Here is a 16,822-nt window from a genome sequence, read left to right as displayed (position 1 = left end):
AAAAAACATAAAATCAAAGTTGTAGAGCTGGTTAAAAACCAAAAGCAAAATGTACATTTATTGCTGTGGGTATAAAGGAAAATGTTATGTGTGAAATGTGGAAATATTCAATTAAGATACCTTGAAAGTGTTTGAAAAGTGCTTAATCTTAAAAAGCATTACTAGGCCTGGGTAACACTTAGAGCAGCATGTTTGTCTGCTTCCTGCCTTAATTTTCTCTGCTGACAGCTAATAACTTTAATTGTGTCATCAGTGAATCATGTCTGAAATTAAATAACACGTTGTCTCTTAAAGGAGGATAATCTCTGTTTGTTTTAGGTGATAATTGCTCGAGTCTTTAGCCTCAGGAGAGTTGCAAGGCATGCAACCACTGCACATAAATACTGCACCAGCAACTCCTGATGAATGAAATGCAGTCAACAAGGTCATAAGTCATAACTCTTTGTAAAGATAATATTTGAAGGATTCTTCATTCCCGTCAAGACTAGAAAAAACATCAGTTCTGTTTATGTTCTACCTTTTGTACGTGGCTTATAGCCATAACTTTTAACCGTTTTTTTTTTTTTGTTCCTTTCCAATCCAGTAAGGGAGAGCTAGCGGTGTCAACAAGTGTAGGTACACACAGATAAAGACAGACAGGTAACCGGACCATGCTGGTTGTGTTGGAGTGCTCGCTGTTCCCTTTCGTGACACAGTCAGATGATTCTTTCATAGTGTCCAAACAGGCTTTCAGATAGTTAATTTTTAAGTTTGGTTTAGTCAACAGTTGATAACAAAATAGTACAGAAGGATGGCATCAGAGTCACAGAGTGTGGTGGTGTGACTTCAGCATGTGTTTGACTTTGAGCACAGCATGGCATGTTCACAGTGTTTTGGCAAGGTGTGTGTGTATATTTATATCACTTTAATGCTGGATTATCCAGATATCGTTCTTCTTCAGGTACCTGTATTCTCACTTGTGTTTCCAAAAAATTGCTTGCTTTTTTTTAACGCCATGTTTTCAAATGTCAGTTTGACCATGAAGTTACCATAAGGGGTCAGTTCAAACAACAACAACAACAAAAAAAAGATTTTTCAAATGTTGTTGTTGCTGACATTTAGTGATATCTTGCTCTGCAGACAGTTTTGGTTTTGTGCTGTTTTGAGATATCTGGAATTTTGTTTGTGGCACTCAAAGCATTGAAAAAAATGTCAGGATGATCTGTTGACCTCACTGTGAACAGTAGGGATGGGAATAATACATTTATGATAGATTAATGGTAGTTAAGAATTTGGTTGATCTGTGTATTTTTTAATTTTAGTTTTATCTATGACTGCAGCCAATGAAACACGGCCGAGCCGCCAGTACTGCAGCCGTACGTGAATAAGTCAATGAGCTGAGAATTAAGTTGGATAAAGCTACAGTGTGAAAGTTGTAATAATTATAAAACACACAGAAATACAAGAATATTAAATTTAGCAAAACTAGCTTACTGTATCAAACCTTGCTAGCATGAATGAGGTTTAATTTTATCCAAAACTTATTTAAGCACAAAACACATTTAAATATGCTTTTATAAAGATTACTGTGAAAACTAACCTCATACCTCTTCGGGGGCTAAAACATAAAACATTGAACTCCTTGACGTTATCTTTACAGTATCACCTCACTTGAGTTAGTTTTACAATCGACAGAAAGTCTTTTCGCCCTTTCAAAATAAAAGTGTCAGTTATCAAAGCAAACTTTTGCATAGTACTGTATATATATCTTTTATTTTGCCCATGAATAGCCATTAATCAATTAATTGATCGTTAACGTTATAAATGCTCGAGTTGGCAGGTTTCAAAATTCCCATCTCTATTGAACAGTATTCAATGAAACTACTTTCTACCAAATAAATAGTCCCTATGAACATTTTGGTAGCAGAATGATCATAGACAGATATCTCAAAACTAGCAAAAACACCCAAAATATCTGCATGGCTAGATGCTGCTAGGGTTATATGAGAATATTGTTTCCTTTTTGTAATTTAGGTGAACTAACCCTTTAAATTAATACTTTACCCCAAAAAATAATCATCTGTACATCAATTGTTCACTTTGCCAGGCCTCCACAGTGAATGAAGAATCCAAGATCTGAGAATAGCCTTGATGAATTGAATAAACAGGGGTCACAATTAACAACAGCAAAATTATATCAAAACATTTGTTGACAAACTTGTGCAGTATAATCAAAGTCACATGCCCAGTCCCTCCAAAACACATGCATTTTTGTTCAAACATTACTAAAATACTTTCACACAACTGTTTATGCAAGTGTTTAAAAAGCGAGTTTTCCAGAAAAATGCATGTGTTTGGGAAATACGAGATATGTCTGGTTGAATGCGATTGGATTATACTGCGTGAGAGTTTGTAAACGGATGGATATTGTTTAATGCAGCCCACGTTTACCACAATTCATCAGAAATGTTTTTCCCACTTTGGATTCTTCATTCACTGTGGAGGCATATGAGAAAAAAATCACAAATTCAAGGTAAAATGGGGTGAATTGCTATGCAAATGGTCATTTCGGGGATAAAGTATTCCATTAAACAATATTTTGTCATTTTGGGAAATATCCTTTTCAAAGGTAGATAAAATCGACCTAATAGGACCTCTAGCTGTCGCCCCAGTTTCCAGGCTCTATGCTAAGCTAAGGTACAGGTGCTGCTAATCTGTATTTACCTTCAGAGTGGCCCTTACTCTTCTCATTTAACTAGCATATTTCCCAAAATTTCAAACCAGTTTTTTAAGAATTAATTCATATGGACTCGATACATTCAATTAACTCTGCCTGTCTCTTGTCTCTTTTCCTCCTGTCTCCAGTTGTAGACCCACTCGGCCGGTCATCCTCCCAGCCCCCTGCAGCCTCTACAGCTTTGGCATCATCTGACCTGCTGTCAGCTCCTCCTATACGGCGGAGAAAAGAGCGCCCCCAGGTCCTGAACCTCTCTGAAGCGGAGATGGCGGGCGTTCTGCGGCCCAAACCGGGACGCCTGGACAGCCCGAGCAACCGATACGCCGGCGACTGGAGCGGCTGCGGCGAGAGCTACTTTCCCTGTGAAATTCAGCTGCCTCCCAACAAGGAGGAGGCGGACTATGCTGATGTGCCCTGTGAGGATATGGAGGCAGGTGAGGAGGCGCAGGAGAAGCCAGAGGACGCAGAGGAAGATAGAGGGCAGGCGGTCACGAGCCCTGCGTTTGATCCTGCTGAGCAGGAGCCGCCTCAGAGAGAGGAGCTGGTGAACGAGGAGGAAAAGGAGGAAGAGGAGGAGGAGAAGCAAGTAGAGAGTGATAGTTCAGGCAATGGGCAGCCATTAGAGGACAAGGAGGAGGAGAGGGTGTGCGACCACATCCTGCCTCCTCGTCTGCCCAAAGAGCACACCTACCAGGCTTACATGAAGATCCAGGACATCAGCCCCGTGCTGAGCAACAGGGTCAACCTGAGAGACCTGCAGGAGAGTATCGACACTCTGATAGGAAACCTGGAGAGAGAGCTCAACAAGAACAAGCTCAACGTCGGATACTGACTCACACTCATATCTACTCACACACTCATGAAGCCTGACAGGGTTTGGAGAAGACCTTCTTTAACTGATCAAGGTGCTTCAGGATACATCCACAGTGTTTCATGGAGATCCTGCGATGTTGGCGCGGTGCTGCTGTAAAAAAAATCGAAAGAATGAGATGAGAAGAAATGCAACGGGGCACTTCTGGCGTTTGTACCTTACCCATAGACATTCCGTAATGTTTTTATTTTCCTTTTTATTTTTGTCGGCTGTCTTACTTTATGTTGTTCCAGTCCGGTTCTATGTTCCATGTTGTTATTGTTGCTTCTCTTCTTATTAGAAGAACCCATTGACCCCTCAGGGGTTTAAAAGGTGCCTTAATTGTGTGAAGGTGGTACGTCAAGAGGAAAATCCACCCTGAAATAGAATGCACCCCCTCCTGTGATCCTGATACAGTGTTGGAAACTAACAGGATAATCTGGACGAGTCGTTTTATATCAAAAACGTCTTTTTTAACAGGTACGAATCCATCCTGGGTACTATGGCCTTCTACTCACTCAAGCTTTTAAGCCTTGATAGTGTTGGCAACAATTTTAGTGCAAAGTTACTGACAAACGCTTTTTAAAATTGATCAAAATATCCCACATTCTTCCAGAGTCTCCAACATAAGTATTTTGTTGGCAGGCTTCAGGAAGCAGCATTTGGACTTTTGGACACTTCCACATCTATGCAGTGGTCGGAAACATCTGGGATGCATTAGGCCTTTCAATTAAGAATTGGTTTCCAACTAAAATATGTAATAAGGTAATTAGATTAATGAAAAATGTGCCAAAAAAACAAAGCAAAACCAAGTCGGTTATACAGTCAAGGCCAAGTCGAGACGTCTATCACGTTTGGCATTGGAGGAAATATGTTTCGATGATTTGTTGACCAGAGCACTAGTCTCAACAGCTGAATTGAAAGTTTTGAGCTTCTACTGTGTATTTCTTAGCATGTAAAACACTGTGTTTAGTAATACTAACCAAGATCACAACAGGAATATGTGTGCGTTGTGTTTGAGGGTGGATTTCCTTTTTTAAGGCAGCAGAGAGCTTTTCTATTGAGGTATGAAACACTAAATGTTGTACAACAATAATGCACTTATGAGGCAGGCAGTAGGGTAGATTGTCATTATAGTTCATGCAGTAAATAATACGGACTGTGGACTGAGTTGAGTTGAGAAACAGCCGCCACTGAAACCTCCTCTTTGAGATAAATATGAAAGAATATGGCTTGAAATTTCTTTACGCTCTGCATTCTGTGACATGTTCAGACACCCAGGTACAGGCACACTCACACCTGTCAGAATTGGATACACGGTATAACTTAATAACTTATCTCTGTTCACAGAAAGCTGTACAGTTGAAATGTATTTGATCTTAAGCAGGCAACTAAAAACAGAGAAATTGTGTTTCATGTGGCATCATATTCACTTAAGGCTTAAGAGAATAGTTTAACGTCTTGGGAGATTTGCTTTTTCACTTTCTTGCCGAGAGTTAGAGGAGAAGATTATGGAAGCCTGTTACCACCGGTAACAGCAACAAATAAGATGAAAACTAAGCTTTATGAGGATGAAGAAAAGATCCTTTATGCTGTTATAATTAATGAGTTACGCATTAAATAAAAGGCTTATCATCTCAAAATAATTAGACATTTTCTCAAAAAATACAAACTCATTTTGAAAACATTGCTCTTTTTTAGAGATATTCATTATTAAAGTCATAATATTTGACAAATTGTAATGTATTCAATGGAGAAAAAACTATATTTTTCTGAATTAGCAAGATTTTTTAAAATTGAATTATGTAAAAGTTTTTATTGAAAAAAAAATTGCTCTTGTTTTTATGAATTCATTTAATGCAAGAGTAGATATATGTTGCATGAAAGGCCTTCTGTGTCCTCTCTAAATTAATGAGATAATTATGTGATTATTTAAGAAAAACAGGGCAAATATTTTTTTCTCATGTGAATGCCTTATGCTTCCTTAAGATACTAAATCATTATTTTGCAAGCAAGTTTATCAAAATATGACATACAAGAGCTTTTTGGGAGAATGGGGCTTCTGAAGAAGACCACTCTTGTGTTTGCTAAATATTAAGCAAGAGCTGAAAGATTTTAGCTTAGCTTAGCATTTAGACTAGAAGCAGGGGGAAATGGCTAGCCTGCTTATGCTCTATATGCTACGCTAATGTTAGCTAATTCATCAAAAAACTTTAACCTCTCTGCAAAAAAAGCAAATGTGTTAAAAACATTTCCTCAAGATGTCAAACTGTTCCTTTTAAATCCACCAACCAGTCACTTTTCTGCTTCTCCCTGCTTTTTTGGCAAAACCTGTGAAATAGCCGCAGCCAAAATGTGAAGCACAACTTTCAGAGCAGCAGAGGAAACTGTTGGCGGAAAGGCTTCAGTTAGTACGACTTAGCTAGCTGCCTAAATCGACAAAGGACGTTTTCAGCAATCCAGGGATTCAGAATGATCAGTATTTAACCTATATGTATATAATTATATAAATGTATTCGGAGTATATTATTTTTACAGCTTCTATTTCAATGGCGTATTTAAATACTTCTGATGACCTCGTAGTGTTGTAGCAGTAGTCGCTTTTCCTCCCTTCAAGCTACCTGTACACATGTTAATGTGCTGGACTAATGGTACAACTCTAGCTGTAAAATATATGAGAAAAATCGTGCTCTTGCAGAAAGAAGTGATATTGTTATTTTTATTGTATTGTGTATATATTTGACATTGTTTTGTGTCTCTGGTGGACTAAACTGTGTTCATGATTATTGGTGTTTTGTTTTTTAAAGGTACTGAACGTTGCATGGTCAAAAGCTTTACTGACATAAACAAGGCTCTTTCTCATCTGCCTTTGTATTTGATATTTATGTGTAAAAAGACTTATTTTGTAATGTATGCTTGTTTGTTCGTCACCCTGTTCCTCCAGTAGAAAGCTTCTCTCCAGAGGACTTAAAGGCAGACAGTGATTTGGTTTGGAACACTTCCAAAATATATCTTTAGAAATATACAGTATATTTAGAATTATTATTTCCTCTGCATGCACACTAACAACCACAACAAACCCTTATTTATACATCATGCAAACTAATAGATGCTGTTTCTCACAGCTCTGCACCTACGTAATGTGCATATAATTGCTCTCCTTCAACATTTATATCCTCTTCCATAAATTTGCATCTCAAATGTAATTTAAAGTTGTATTAAAAATCTAAATTTCTCTTTAAACAAATGGAAAAAATATGATAAAACCATAAGAGAATTTCAGTTGTGAAACCATGTCACAGTTGTATGAATAGACATGAGATTGGGTTTGGACATCCATTTAGAGGTTGCATTTTATTTATATATTTTCCATTTTATTTTTTTACTCTCGTTCCACACCCCTCCCTCCTGCATGCATGGTGTCTGTTCACAGTCCTGCTGCTTCATCGTGGTGAAGCTGTGGCCGCTGCTGTCAGTCTGAGCCAGTCTGGTGAAAGAGAGTTTCAGCAGGGTTCCTTTCAAACCATCTGTTTGCCCGGGCAACAACAAAAACAGCCGCAGCCTCATTTACTGTACAGAAACCAACATGCAGAGCAACATTTGGATGATCCTTTTAAAGTGGGAATTCTTCAGATGTTGATTTCTGCCTGCAAACACTTCAAAGATCCAGTTTGACTGAGATGGGTTTTTTTAGGAAGCCTTCAGAGTGATGTGATTGTGTAGCTGTGGATTCACAGTTCTTCCTTTCTCTTTCAGCTCCCATCTTCTCACCTCTCTCTCACATGTGTGTCACATTAGAGCGTTAATCTTTCTGCCTTGTCCTCTTTGTCCTTTGGAGAGAAAATATCACATGGAAAGGAAATCACTAAACAGAAAAGTGCTTTGTATTGATCCTGAGAAATGTATGGTCATAATAAAGTATATTATTTTACATTCACATGTGGACTGGAGTCTTTTTTTGGCATAGATACAGACGGCATCATTCGATTTAGCTGTAATTGAGCTGTCATCTCCTTAACATTTTCGTCATCTCATATTTACCACATTAATAGTACATTTTCCAACAGGTTTAAGTTGCAATATTACCCAGAATTAGACGCTCATTAAAAGTCACTTGACTTAAAGAGAAGCATTTTATAGATCTGATTATGCAGCTGTGTAAAGAGAGAAAAAAATATTTCTGTCCTAAAAGAAATACCAAAAATATCTGGGTTTGCACAGTCAGAATAATACTTTTTTTAGTGCACATTTAACTTCCTCTCACTCCTACGCACATGAACAAGCCGGGAATTCATTCATAAAAAACTTTGTTATGATAACCTTTTATAAAAACACGTGGTTCTGCTTGTGGCCCAGAAATCATATCACTCTTGTTGAAATGACTTGACACTGCAGCCACAGTTCCCCAAACCATTCTAAGTACAGTCTTTGTTTTATTGAAAAACCATTGACCTTCTCTTCAGGAAACTGGACTCGGTTTTTTTTTTGTGTTTTTTTTTGTAGATTCATCTCTGTGCTGTGGGAGCATTGTAACCCAGCCTGAGCAGAGAACAGATAAATAAGTCGGGGAATTGCCCTTGTTGGCTTGTGGGAATCTCCCAGAACGACTTCCAGCTTCAGGGACATTCCCAGGATGCAGCTGCATTTAGCCGTCCAGTAAAATCTGCTGCTGGAAGGCTGCACTTTCACTGTGGCTCCAGAAAAAAACATCACCAGGAGCAGTTGTAAGATGTATGCAATTATCCTAAACTTAGAACAGTGTGTACCACAGGTAGCACATTGCGCTGTAACAGTTTTCCCAATATTAGATCTAAACTCAGGACCATGAAAACTGCACCCAAATGTCTCCAGCTGAGGCGATACATATCTCTGGCAACTAGCATGAGAAGTCAGAGCAGCCGCGGGCCTTTCAGCACTAAATGGTTTTAAGCCTCGTTTGATGTCACTACTGTTGGTTCATATCATGTTTTTTATAGCTGCCTTCAACAGGTATGAGAAAGCTGTAGGGTACAGAATGTACACATACCTGCCTGCACCCTGAAGCCCTGTTTTTATATCCGCCCACCGGAGTCAGGAAAAATCATCTATCTGCATTAAACCCTCATAAACATTGAGCTGGAATTTTGTGAGGTTGGAGACAAAATATTTAAGTGACAGTCTGTGTCATATATATAATTTTAAACATATATTATAATGTCCCTGTCAGTAGAAAAGTTGTTTGGGGGGACTTTTCATGATGAAAAACGATTCACTCACTGTAATATTTGAAATTCCATCTCTAAAGGTCCCATAAAAGTTAGATTTCCATATCTTCGTGCTATATAAATACTGTGAAAGTATTAAAACGCACAAACTCACAGATCCGTATAAGTCTGGAACCTCTCAGTTCATTTTTTGATTTCCAAGTGGCATTATCAACGGGTGCAGACCACAATGACTCTGAAAAAGACTTACAACCAATCAGAGCAAAGAAATCAAATCTTATCATTGATGCGTGTGTCATAGTGCAGAGTGATGAATGAACGTTCGGGGGCTGTTTTGTCCATTTTTAAGAAACAAAAACTAACAGCCTGGTCACAAACTTTCTCAAATTACAGCTAATCAGAACACTTAAATGTAGCCACACAGTAACAGAATTTTGACTGATTTTTGATTAGCACTTCCTAGTTTGACAGTTTGAGCTGAGTGTTGTGAGTTGCGCTGGACGTCAGTCCTATCAAACCTGCTTTAGAGAAGATAAATAGTTGTGATTGGCCCAGCAGGTATAAATCAGTCCGATTGGGAGAGTGAGCAGATGCTTCCTCCAGAGCAAATAAAACATGAGCTCTGACTGTTTTCCAGGCTATCACCACTCAGTCCATGAAAAAATGCACACAGCCTGTATTCAGAAGCCTTTAAACGAGCCATCAAGACTTCACTATGGTTGTGATGTCACTATTTATTAAAAGGACGTTTACCAGTTTGATCTCATAACTTTGACCCTTTCACACTGTATTTTCACTTAATGACAGTTTATTTGAACATTTTCTTCATTAAAAATGTCTTGTTCAGCGTTTGGTTGGTCTAATAGACACTCCAATGAGTCGCAGTTCATTTTTCTGAGGTAAGTAACATACATTTGTGTTTGTTTTTTTGCTAGCCAAAACTAACATCCCAGTTAATGCTAACATGAATCAGTCAGGTTGAGGTGTAGAGAGGCATGTAGTCAGTGTTGTCAGATCCCTCTCGCTCCTCCCCAGTCTAGATATGGTCTGCTCCCCGTTTCCAAAAACAAGATGGCGACAAGTGTAACGCTGAACTCCATGCTTCTAACGGGCAGTTCACAAAATAACGGGTGACGTCACAGTGGCTAAGTCCAATTTTTTATTACATTAATTCATATATTATTTACAGTCTATGGTTCAGACAAAAGACATTTGGAAAAAGTATTAAGTATTAAAAGTACTTCAAACATGCTTGACTTGCAAAGCTGTTCTCTCAGCCCCAATGAAAGCAAGAGTGAAATCCCATATGACGACAGAGGTAGACATAATAACAGCGGAGCCTGTTTGGATAGTCAAGGTCGCCACTTAATATCAGGCCGTCTGTCTGGAGTAAACTAAACTTTTGTTCAGTTCTAATTTGGGAGCAACAAGAGATATGTATGTCTTCAGGTAAACATCCTTGACAGCCACCTGCATGTGAAACCAGACCCGTCCTCTTCTTCTTCTTCTTCTTCTTCTCTCCCCTGTTCACTTATGCTACCTATACACCAGAAGACTTTAAAAAGATTTGGAAAGACTCCTGGAAGACTATCAGCTCACACCTGCTCACATCTAAAGACAAGTGTTTAGAGCTTTTAGTCCCAGCCTAGTCTCAGACTGAGATTCTACAAAGACTGTGAATCTTTCAGGGTCACTATTTTCAAGACTACAGCTAGATTCTTTTAGCATTTTTTACCCACCATGCATTTTTTCCCCCATCATGCTTTTAGTAAAAACTTACAAAATGGAGGAAAAGCAGCTTTTGGCTCCAGCTGCTCTAGTGTGTGCAGTGGTTTGTGTTGGGAAAAAAAAACAACAACAAAAAGAAGAGAAGACGCCACAAAATGCCCCCTCACAAAGCTGAAAAAGGGTTTCTGTTTTTCTGACATGAAAAGTTGACTATTTTACAGCAAAAATAGATATAAGGAAGAAAAGGAAAATTTAGAAATGAATTCATGATATACATTTATGTCCTATTTAATTATAACGTGTTAAATTGAATATTTATATTTATCAGCTCTTTCAACTTTCATTTAGTTAATTATACATTAATTATCGATTATTTATAACTTATTTATGTATATGCCTCCATTTATTTATACATTTTAACTGGGTCTCCTTACTGTTCTCTCTACTAAGAAACAGCGCCCTCAAATCGTGGCCGTAAATATATGACATATCTATATTTTTTTAATTTAGGACTGAGCTTACTAACATTATGTGATGTTACTTTTTCCTTTCGAAGTGGGTTTTACTGGCCCGTCTGGAACTGGGGACCTTTCCCCCGCTCATCTATTGGTTGTTGGTTGTGTTACGTCACTGCAACTTGCGATCATATCAAACACGTTTGATATGATCGTAAACCCACAACTAGGAAAAGACTGATATGAAGCAGATTACTACCTTACACTTAACGATCGAGATGACGGGAGCGCGCTGTGACTCCAATAAAACTCTTAGATTTAGCCCAGCATAAATCTCTGCTGACCTTTGAGTCAGCATCATGGCTGCAAGTCAACCAGCCAACCACAAAAACACACAGTCTTTGTTTCAGAATTTCTGCTGAAGTTTCATGTTAACCGGGACAATGAAAACCAAAGGTTTGGGGTGATTTGACTTTTAATCAGCTTACCTGCTGAGTAATGAGACGTCATAGCAGACATTTAAAGTCATCCATGTGACATTAAAGCAAAGCAGTTGGTGGTATCAAGATCAAATGACTTATTTTGTTTAACAACTGTATTTGAGAGAAACAACATGCAGTCTGTTGCAGTAATCACATCCAGAGGAAACAAGGACAGTAATCTGTACATGCTATGTATATTTTGCTTTGTGTAAACTAAACCATCAGGGATGTGGAAATGTTTACCAAGAAGAAATGAGAAATGGTTTACCAAGAACTGGTATCAGATGTGTGTGTAGTCAAGGTGAACAGTCTCAAAACACCCAAACACTGACAGAGATCAAGTCGGCTCTTTAGATAAGAAATACAGGATCCATTTATTTCACATCCAAAAGGTGAAAAGGTGTAAAATAATATGTGAATATTTGGCATTTAAGACATGCATGTTAAATAAAATGCATATATTTTCTATGTGTTTATTCAGAAACACTTGGAGATCTTTAAAAAAAATGTTTTAGTCACAATTGATTGTTTACGAGCCGATTGAGAACACCTGCTTCCTCTCAGCAGCTGATTGGCCTTTGCAGCTACTTAAGACTGTCAAGTTTAAAGGTCTGTAAGTTGTGCTGCTGGTATTTTGATGGTGGACTTGGATCATGCTAATTAAATGGGAACATTTGAGACCAATATTTCTGGCCTCAAGCATACTAATATACCAAAGAAAATATGCACAAATTGGGGCTGCAAGCAAACATCCTCAACCCGCAAAAAATTTTTTTTTGAGAATGAGGTTTAGCCTCTGGGGCCTTTCAGGCTCTGTAAACGACAGAGTTATTACAGAGTGTTATTATAGCAGAATAACAACTATTGCTTTGAAAAGATATAGTGAGGTAATGAATGAAGCCATGCTCCCACTGTGTGTTTTAAATCTGAGCATTGTTCTTTGTTGTGGTGGCTGGTCTGGCCTTGAGTGCATGTTTGTACATGTGAGTCCCTGTGTGTGTGAAGAAGTCACCCTTGGTTCCCCTGCAGGTTAACACTGTTTGCTCTGCCTGTTTCAGAACCAGGCAGCAACCTCCCGAGCAGTGAAGCAAACCCAGAAGTGCCTTAAGGCTGCATTCTTTCAAAATTCCCACAGGCAACGCCAACGGTGGTTGCAAAAGAACTCCGGTCCTATCTATCTAAATAAAAAATTAGACGACTTCCCACTTGATTTATTACCTCGTGGCAACATTATGATCTCAATCGCTAGATTCAAGTCGCCTTCAATATGATGTTAACTGTGTATGTAATGGTCCCATTTTGAAGAAAATAGATTTTTTTTTTACCTTTGATTGACAGGTCGCTAACAGCGAATCTGTATATTTTTTGCAAGATAGACAGTATGCAGGAGTTTATTTGTAGCTTTTGAACTACTCGTTCCTCACAACTTCCTCTTCTGCCCTAATGCGAGTTGCTCCACATCTACCTGTATGCAGTGAGCTGGACACACTTCCATAAGAAGGACAGCAGCAGTTTGCCTTTTCCGTTTGTTGTGGAAGCAACTGAACTGAAACAGTTTTGGACAACAAATTAAATAGTAATGACAAAAGTTGAGATGCTGATGAACTACGAACCCAGTCTTTGTTATCTCCAGAGTAAGAAAAATATCTCAGGCCAACATGAGTTGTATGTGATTCATTCAGGCTCGGCACATGACACAAACATGGTGTGCACCTGGTCTTCTGATTCAATCATGGATTTATGCGCATAACAAGGATTACCACAGTGTATATGTCATTAGGTACAAATTACAAAGTCGTATTCGGCTTGTTCAGTCCTTTTGTACATCTTTCATTGGACGTGTTCTGAGAGGCTCAGGTCGGTAAATGTTCTCCAATACATACTACCCATTCACTCCTTATAAACACAGGCGAGCTAAGCCTGCGTAATTGCTGGGAACCTTTACGCTGTGACCCTGGGCACACATTCCATACATGCAGTGCCCTTCAAAAGGGGGGCTATTAAACACATTTTACCAAGGTCCCAGCCTTGCTGATGTGGGTTCTTGGGGCTCCTTTGTTCCCCTACAGTTCAGCCCCTGTACTTGGCAGCTCATCTGAGGGCCTCGGGGCAGATCTCTTGACGCACCGCTGACAGATGCGCCTGTTCTGGACCGCGGTGATGATGAGAGAGCAGACCAGAGGAAAGAGGGGGAGAAGATGAGGAGAGAGTGAGAGGTGAAAGTGAAGAATGGAGGGAAGGAGAACACAGAGGAGCGGTGCTTCAGATCCTCAGGGGCCGGGCCTCACACAACGTAGGCCCTCTCCTCTGTCCTCCCTGCTCCTTCCCTCCTCCACCTCCATTGCTCTGTCACTCAGGACTAGACTATTTCATTTTAATAAGGCTAATCCCTCCTAGAAGTAAGCTGCTCATCACCTCTCCCCCTCCTGCTCCTCCAGACGAGAGCAATCTCCTTTCAGCGTGAGGACAGGATGAGGGTGAGGGCTTGCTCCGCTTGATGGGAGAGAAAAATGTGAAAGGTGAGACTGAAAAGAGGCCTTGACAGCAGCTGCGGTCGGACTCAATGAGAAGATTTGGGCCTCCGTGGTTTGATAAGCTCGCAGGTGGCACACCTTTTGTAGTGATTCATCCTCCAACCAGCCTGTAACATCATGCTGAAATGAGGCGCGGTGATAACTTTGTTCTCCGCAGAGGAAGTGGAGTGACACAGTTGGTATTTTAGTGTATGCTATCGCCTGCCTCCTGTCAGCAGAGCACTCCCCGGCTGTCAGCAGGAAAACTTAGTTTGCCTGCTGCTTGAGAAGTCTCCTTGATGCTGAATACTGAATACGACAGCCGCCTTTCTTAGAAAAATAGCTCCACATTTGAGGGAATACGCTTATTCAATTTCTTGCTGAGTTTGATGAGAAGTACAATACCACTTTCATGTCTGTAAGATAAACATGAATGTACAGCCAGCAGCTGGTTAGCTTAGCTTAGCACAGAGACCAGAAACATAGGGAATCAGCTAGCCTGCCTCCGTCCAAAGCTAGTCAAAGCAAATTCAGCTCCTAGCAATTCTAAAGATCACGAAATAACATACTATTCAAACCCTGCAAATTATAAAGTGTAAAAACCACAAAGGAATTATGTGTTGGACTATTTTTGACTCAGTTTCCGCGTTAGCTCTCGCAAGAAAGCAAATTAACCACCATGTCACCAAGTGCATTCACAATAGTGTTTTGAGATAACTAATTTTCTCCCTGATTACAGTGGCAGTTTCAAACACATGGTTAATGTTGTTAATTCAAACAAAACCACTTGGTTGGGTTTAAGGAAAAGTCATGGTTTGGGTTAAAAAAACAAAGTTTCTTCAATTACGTACAGAGGTTACCAACTTATGTAAGAAAAAACAAATCAATGTTGACTTTTGATTTCACACGGGACATGAACATCGGTTCAAACTTCTTTTAAAAAGGTAAAAAAGAAACGTTATTTGGAAGAAAATGTTTTTGAGAATGAATTTACGATACAGGGCTAAAATAGGCGCACTTCTCAAAAAGTGAAACAATTTCTTCTAGCAAAAATGTCTTCCAAAATATACTCAATTCACAATTTTTTTTACAGAAATAAAGTTATGTACAAACTTTGCTTCGGTTTACACAATCTTTCAGTGACTATCTGTTTATCTGTTGTCATCACTGATGACATTTTGTGAAAAAACGACAGTTTGCCTTAAGGGTCTTCCATTTGTTTGCTTTGAAAGATGGATAGTTTACTGTAGATGACAGATCCCACTTAGAAGAGACTGCATCCTGCTTTGGGTTTATGCCAAGATACTGTTTGAAAAACTTTTCAATGTACACCTGAACCTGAATTCCTCCTGTAGAAATACTGTGAATATTTCCTCACTGGAAATCCTTCTTTTTCATGCTGCCTGGCACAGCGGGGCTCAGTGAGAATCTGCTGCCTGAGAGTGAGTCCTTACTCAGAATAACAAACTTTATTTTTTGTAGAAGAGTTTAAGAAGTACTCTGCAAAAGAACATACAAACAATGACAGTATGAAATATAAATGAATGGTTAAACCTGAGTTTGCTCTCTGTGCAAAACATGTAAAGCAACAAGTTAATTTCTGTCAAACTGTACTGTACCTTAGTACATATTTTCTTTGCACACAGGATATATACACATGCACACACTTTCTATCTCAAAAACACAAACGGACTCACACAAACTCATGGACGTTACGTTGGGCTTGGGGCTGATAAAAATGACAAGAATCCAAACTGTTGAGAGCTTTAAAATTAGAAAATGAAAAGGAGTCAAGAGGGAACATTCTTCAGCAGTGCCCTGGTCACCTGATCTCTTATGAGGTCAAGGGTCAACTAATGAAACTTACCACCAGCATCTCAGAGGTTTAAAGAGAAACAGCTTTCACGGTTAACAGCGATGAAACGTAGCCTGATGATTTAACTGGGGAGAATTTTAGCAACTCAGCAGGCTGCTTTGAGGTTCAAGGAAGATGATCAGACAAATTAGTTTGTTTTTTAACTAGATGCAAATGTGCTTTTCTGACAGACAGGAAAATAATTAGAAAAAGTCTGAAGATTCATTTTTTCAAAGGCAACCACCTGTTTCTTTTTCCTGCAGGACCTGTGATGATGTGTATCTCTCTGTCTGCAGCTGGGGTGGATGTGTGAAATGTGCTGGGTGCCCCCATGTTGGGAGATTTAGGCAGCAGACCCTCGCTCCACCCCACCCCACACCCTCCCCAGCAGGAGCAGCTAAGAGGCCAGCCAGAACAATGCCAAGGCAATGGCTTAATTCGCCAGGCCAGATTTACAGCCCCTCCTGCCCAGCACCTGCTCACATTGTTTCCCAGGATTGGCTTGAAAACTTTAAAGAATTGGTGATAAAAACTGGACTGCAGGCAATCCATCCTATACAGACACCCCCCTTAGTTAAATATTTCTTGTTATGTATGGGAAATCTCTTGGACTTAGATGAAGAAATCAACTCGCCCTTTGTCCAAAACATTAAAGAAGTGTGAGTGCTAAGCAGCAGAGCTTAACCTGCAAATGTCTCTGCAGAACTTCAAATGGCACGTTTACGTTACACGCAAGCTTACTCAATCGCACAGCATTCTTTGCATCAGCCATTACAATAATAGCTGACCAGCGAGGGTGAAGATGCTCCCCGTGCGTGTGTGTGTGTGTGTGTATGTGTGTGTTGGTTTGTAGAAGGCACATTCCTGAGCTGGCCTGGGAGAAAGTGAGAGGCTCCGCAGAGGAGAGAGGGACTGCAAAACAGAATTCCCAGAGAGGTTTGAGGAGGGGACGACTGGAGAGCAGAGGCCCCTTTTGTCACCCAGCCTTGTTGGTGCCTCAGGGGCCATATGGACGCCTG

The 16,822-nt window shown here is 39.7% G+C and overlaps 1 protein-coding gene across 2 annotated transcripts in view; it reads left to right on the top strand.

Annotated features, from left to right (window-relative positions):
* syde2 (synapse defective 1, Rho GTPase, homolog 2 (C. elegans)) overlaps window positions 1-7,365 on the top strand; it is a 60,577-nt gene extending 53,212 nt beyond the window's left edge. For both annotated transcript variants that reach the window (XM_059341229.1, XM_059341227.1), the window contains exon 8: window positions 2,845-7,365. In XM_059341229.1, the coding sequence (XP_059197212.1) occupies window positions 2,845-3,548 (704 nt within the window). In that variant the 3' untranslated portion in view covers window positions 3,549-7,365. The remainder of the gene's footprint in view (window positions 1-2,844) is intronic.
* The last annotated feature ends 9,457 nt before the right edge of the window (window positions 7,366-16,822 follow it).

This window comes from Centropristis striata, chromosome 9 (assembly GCF_030273125.1).
Source record: "Centropristis striata isolate RG_2023a ecotype Rhode Island chromosome 9, C.striata_1.0, whole genome shotgun sequence".
Taxonomy (NCBI): Eukaryota; Metazoa; Chordata; class Actinopteri; order Perciformes; family Serranidae; genus Centropristis; species Centropristis striata.
This window is presented reverse-complemented; position numbering and strand designations above follow the sequence as displayed.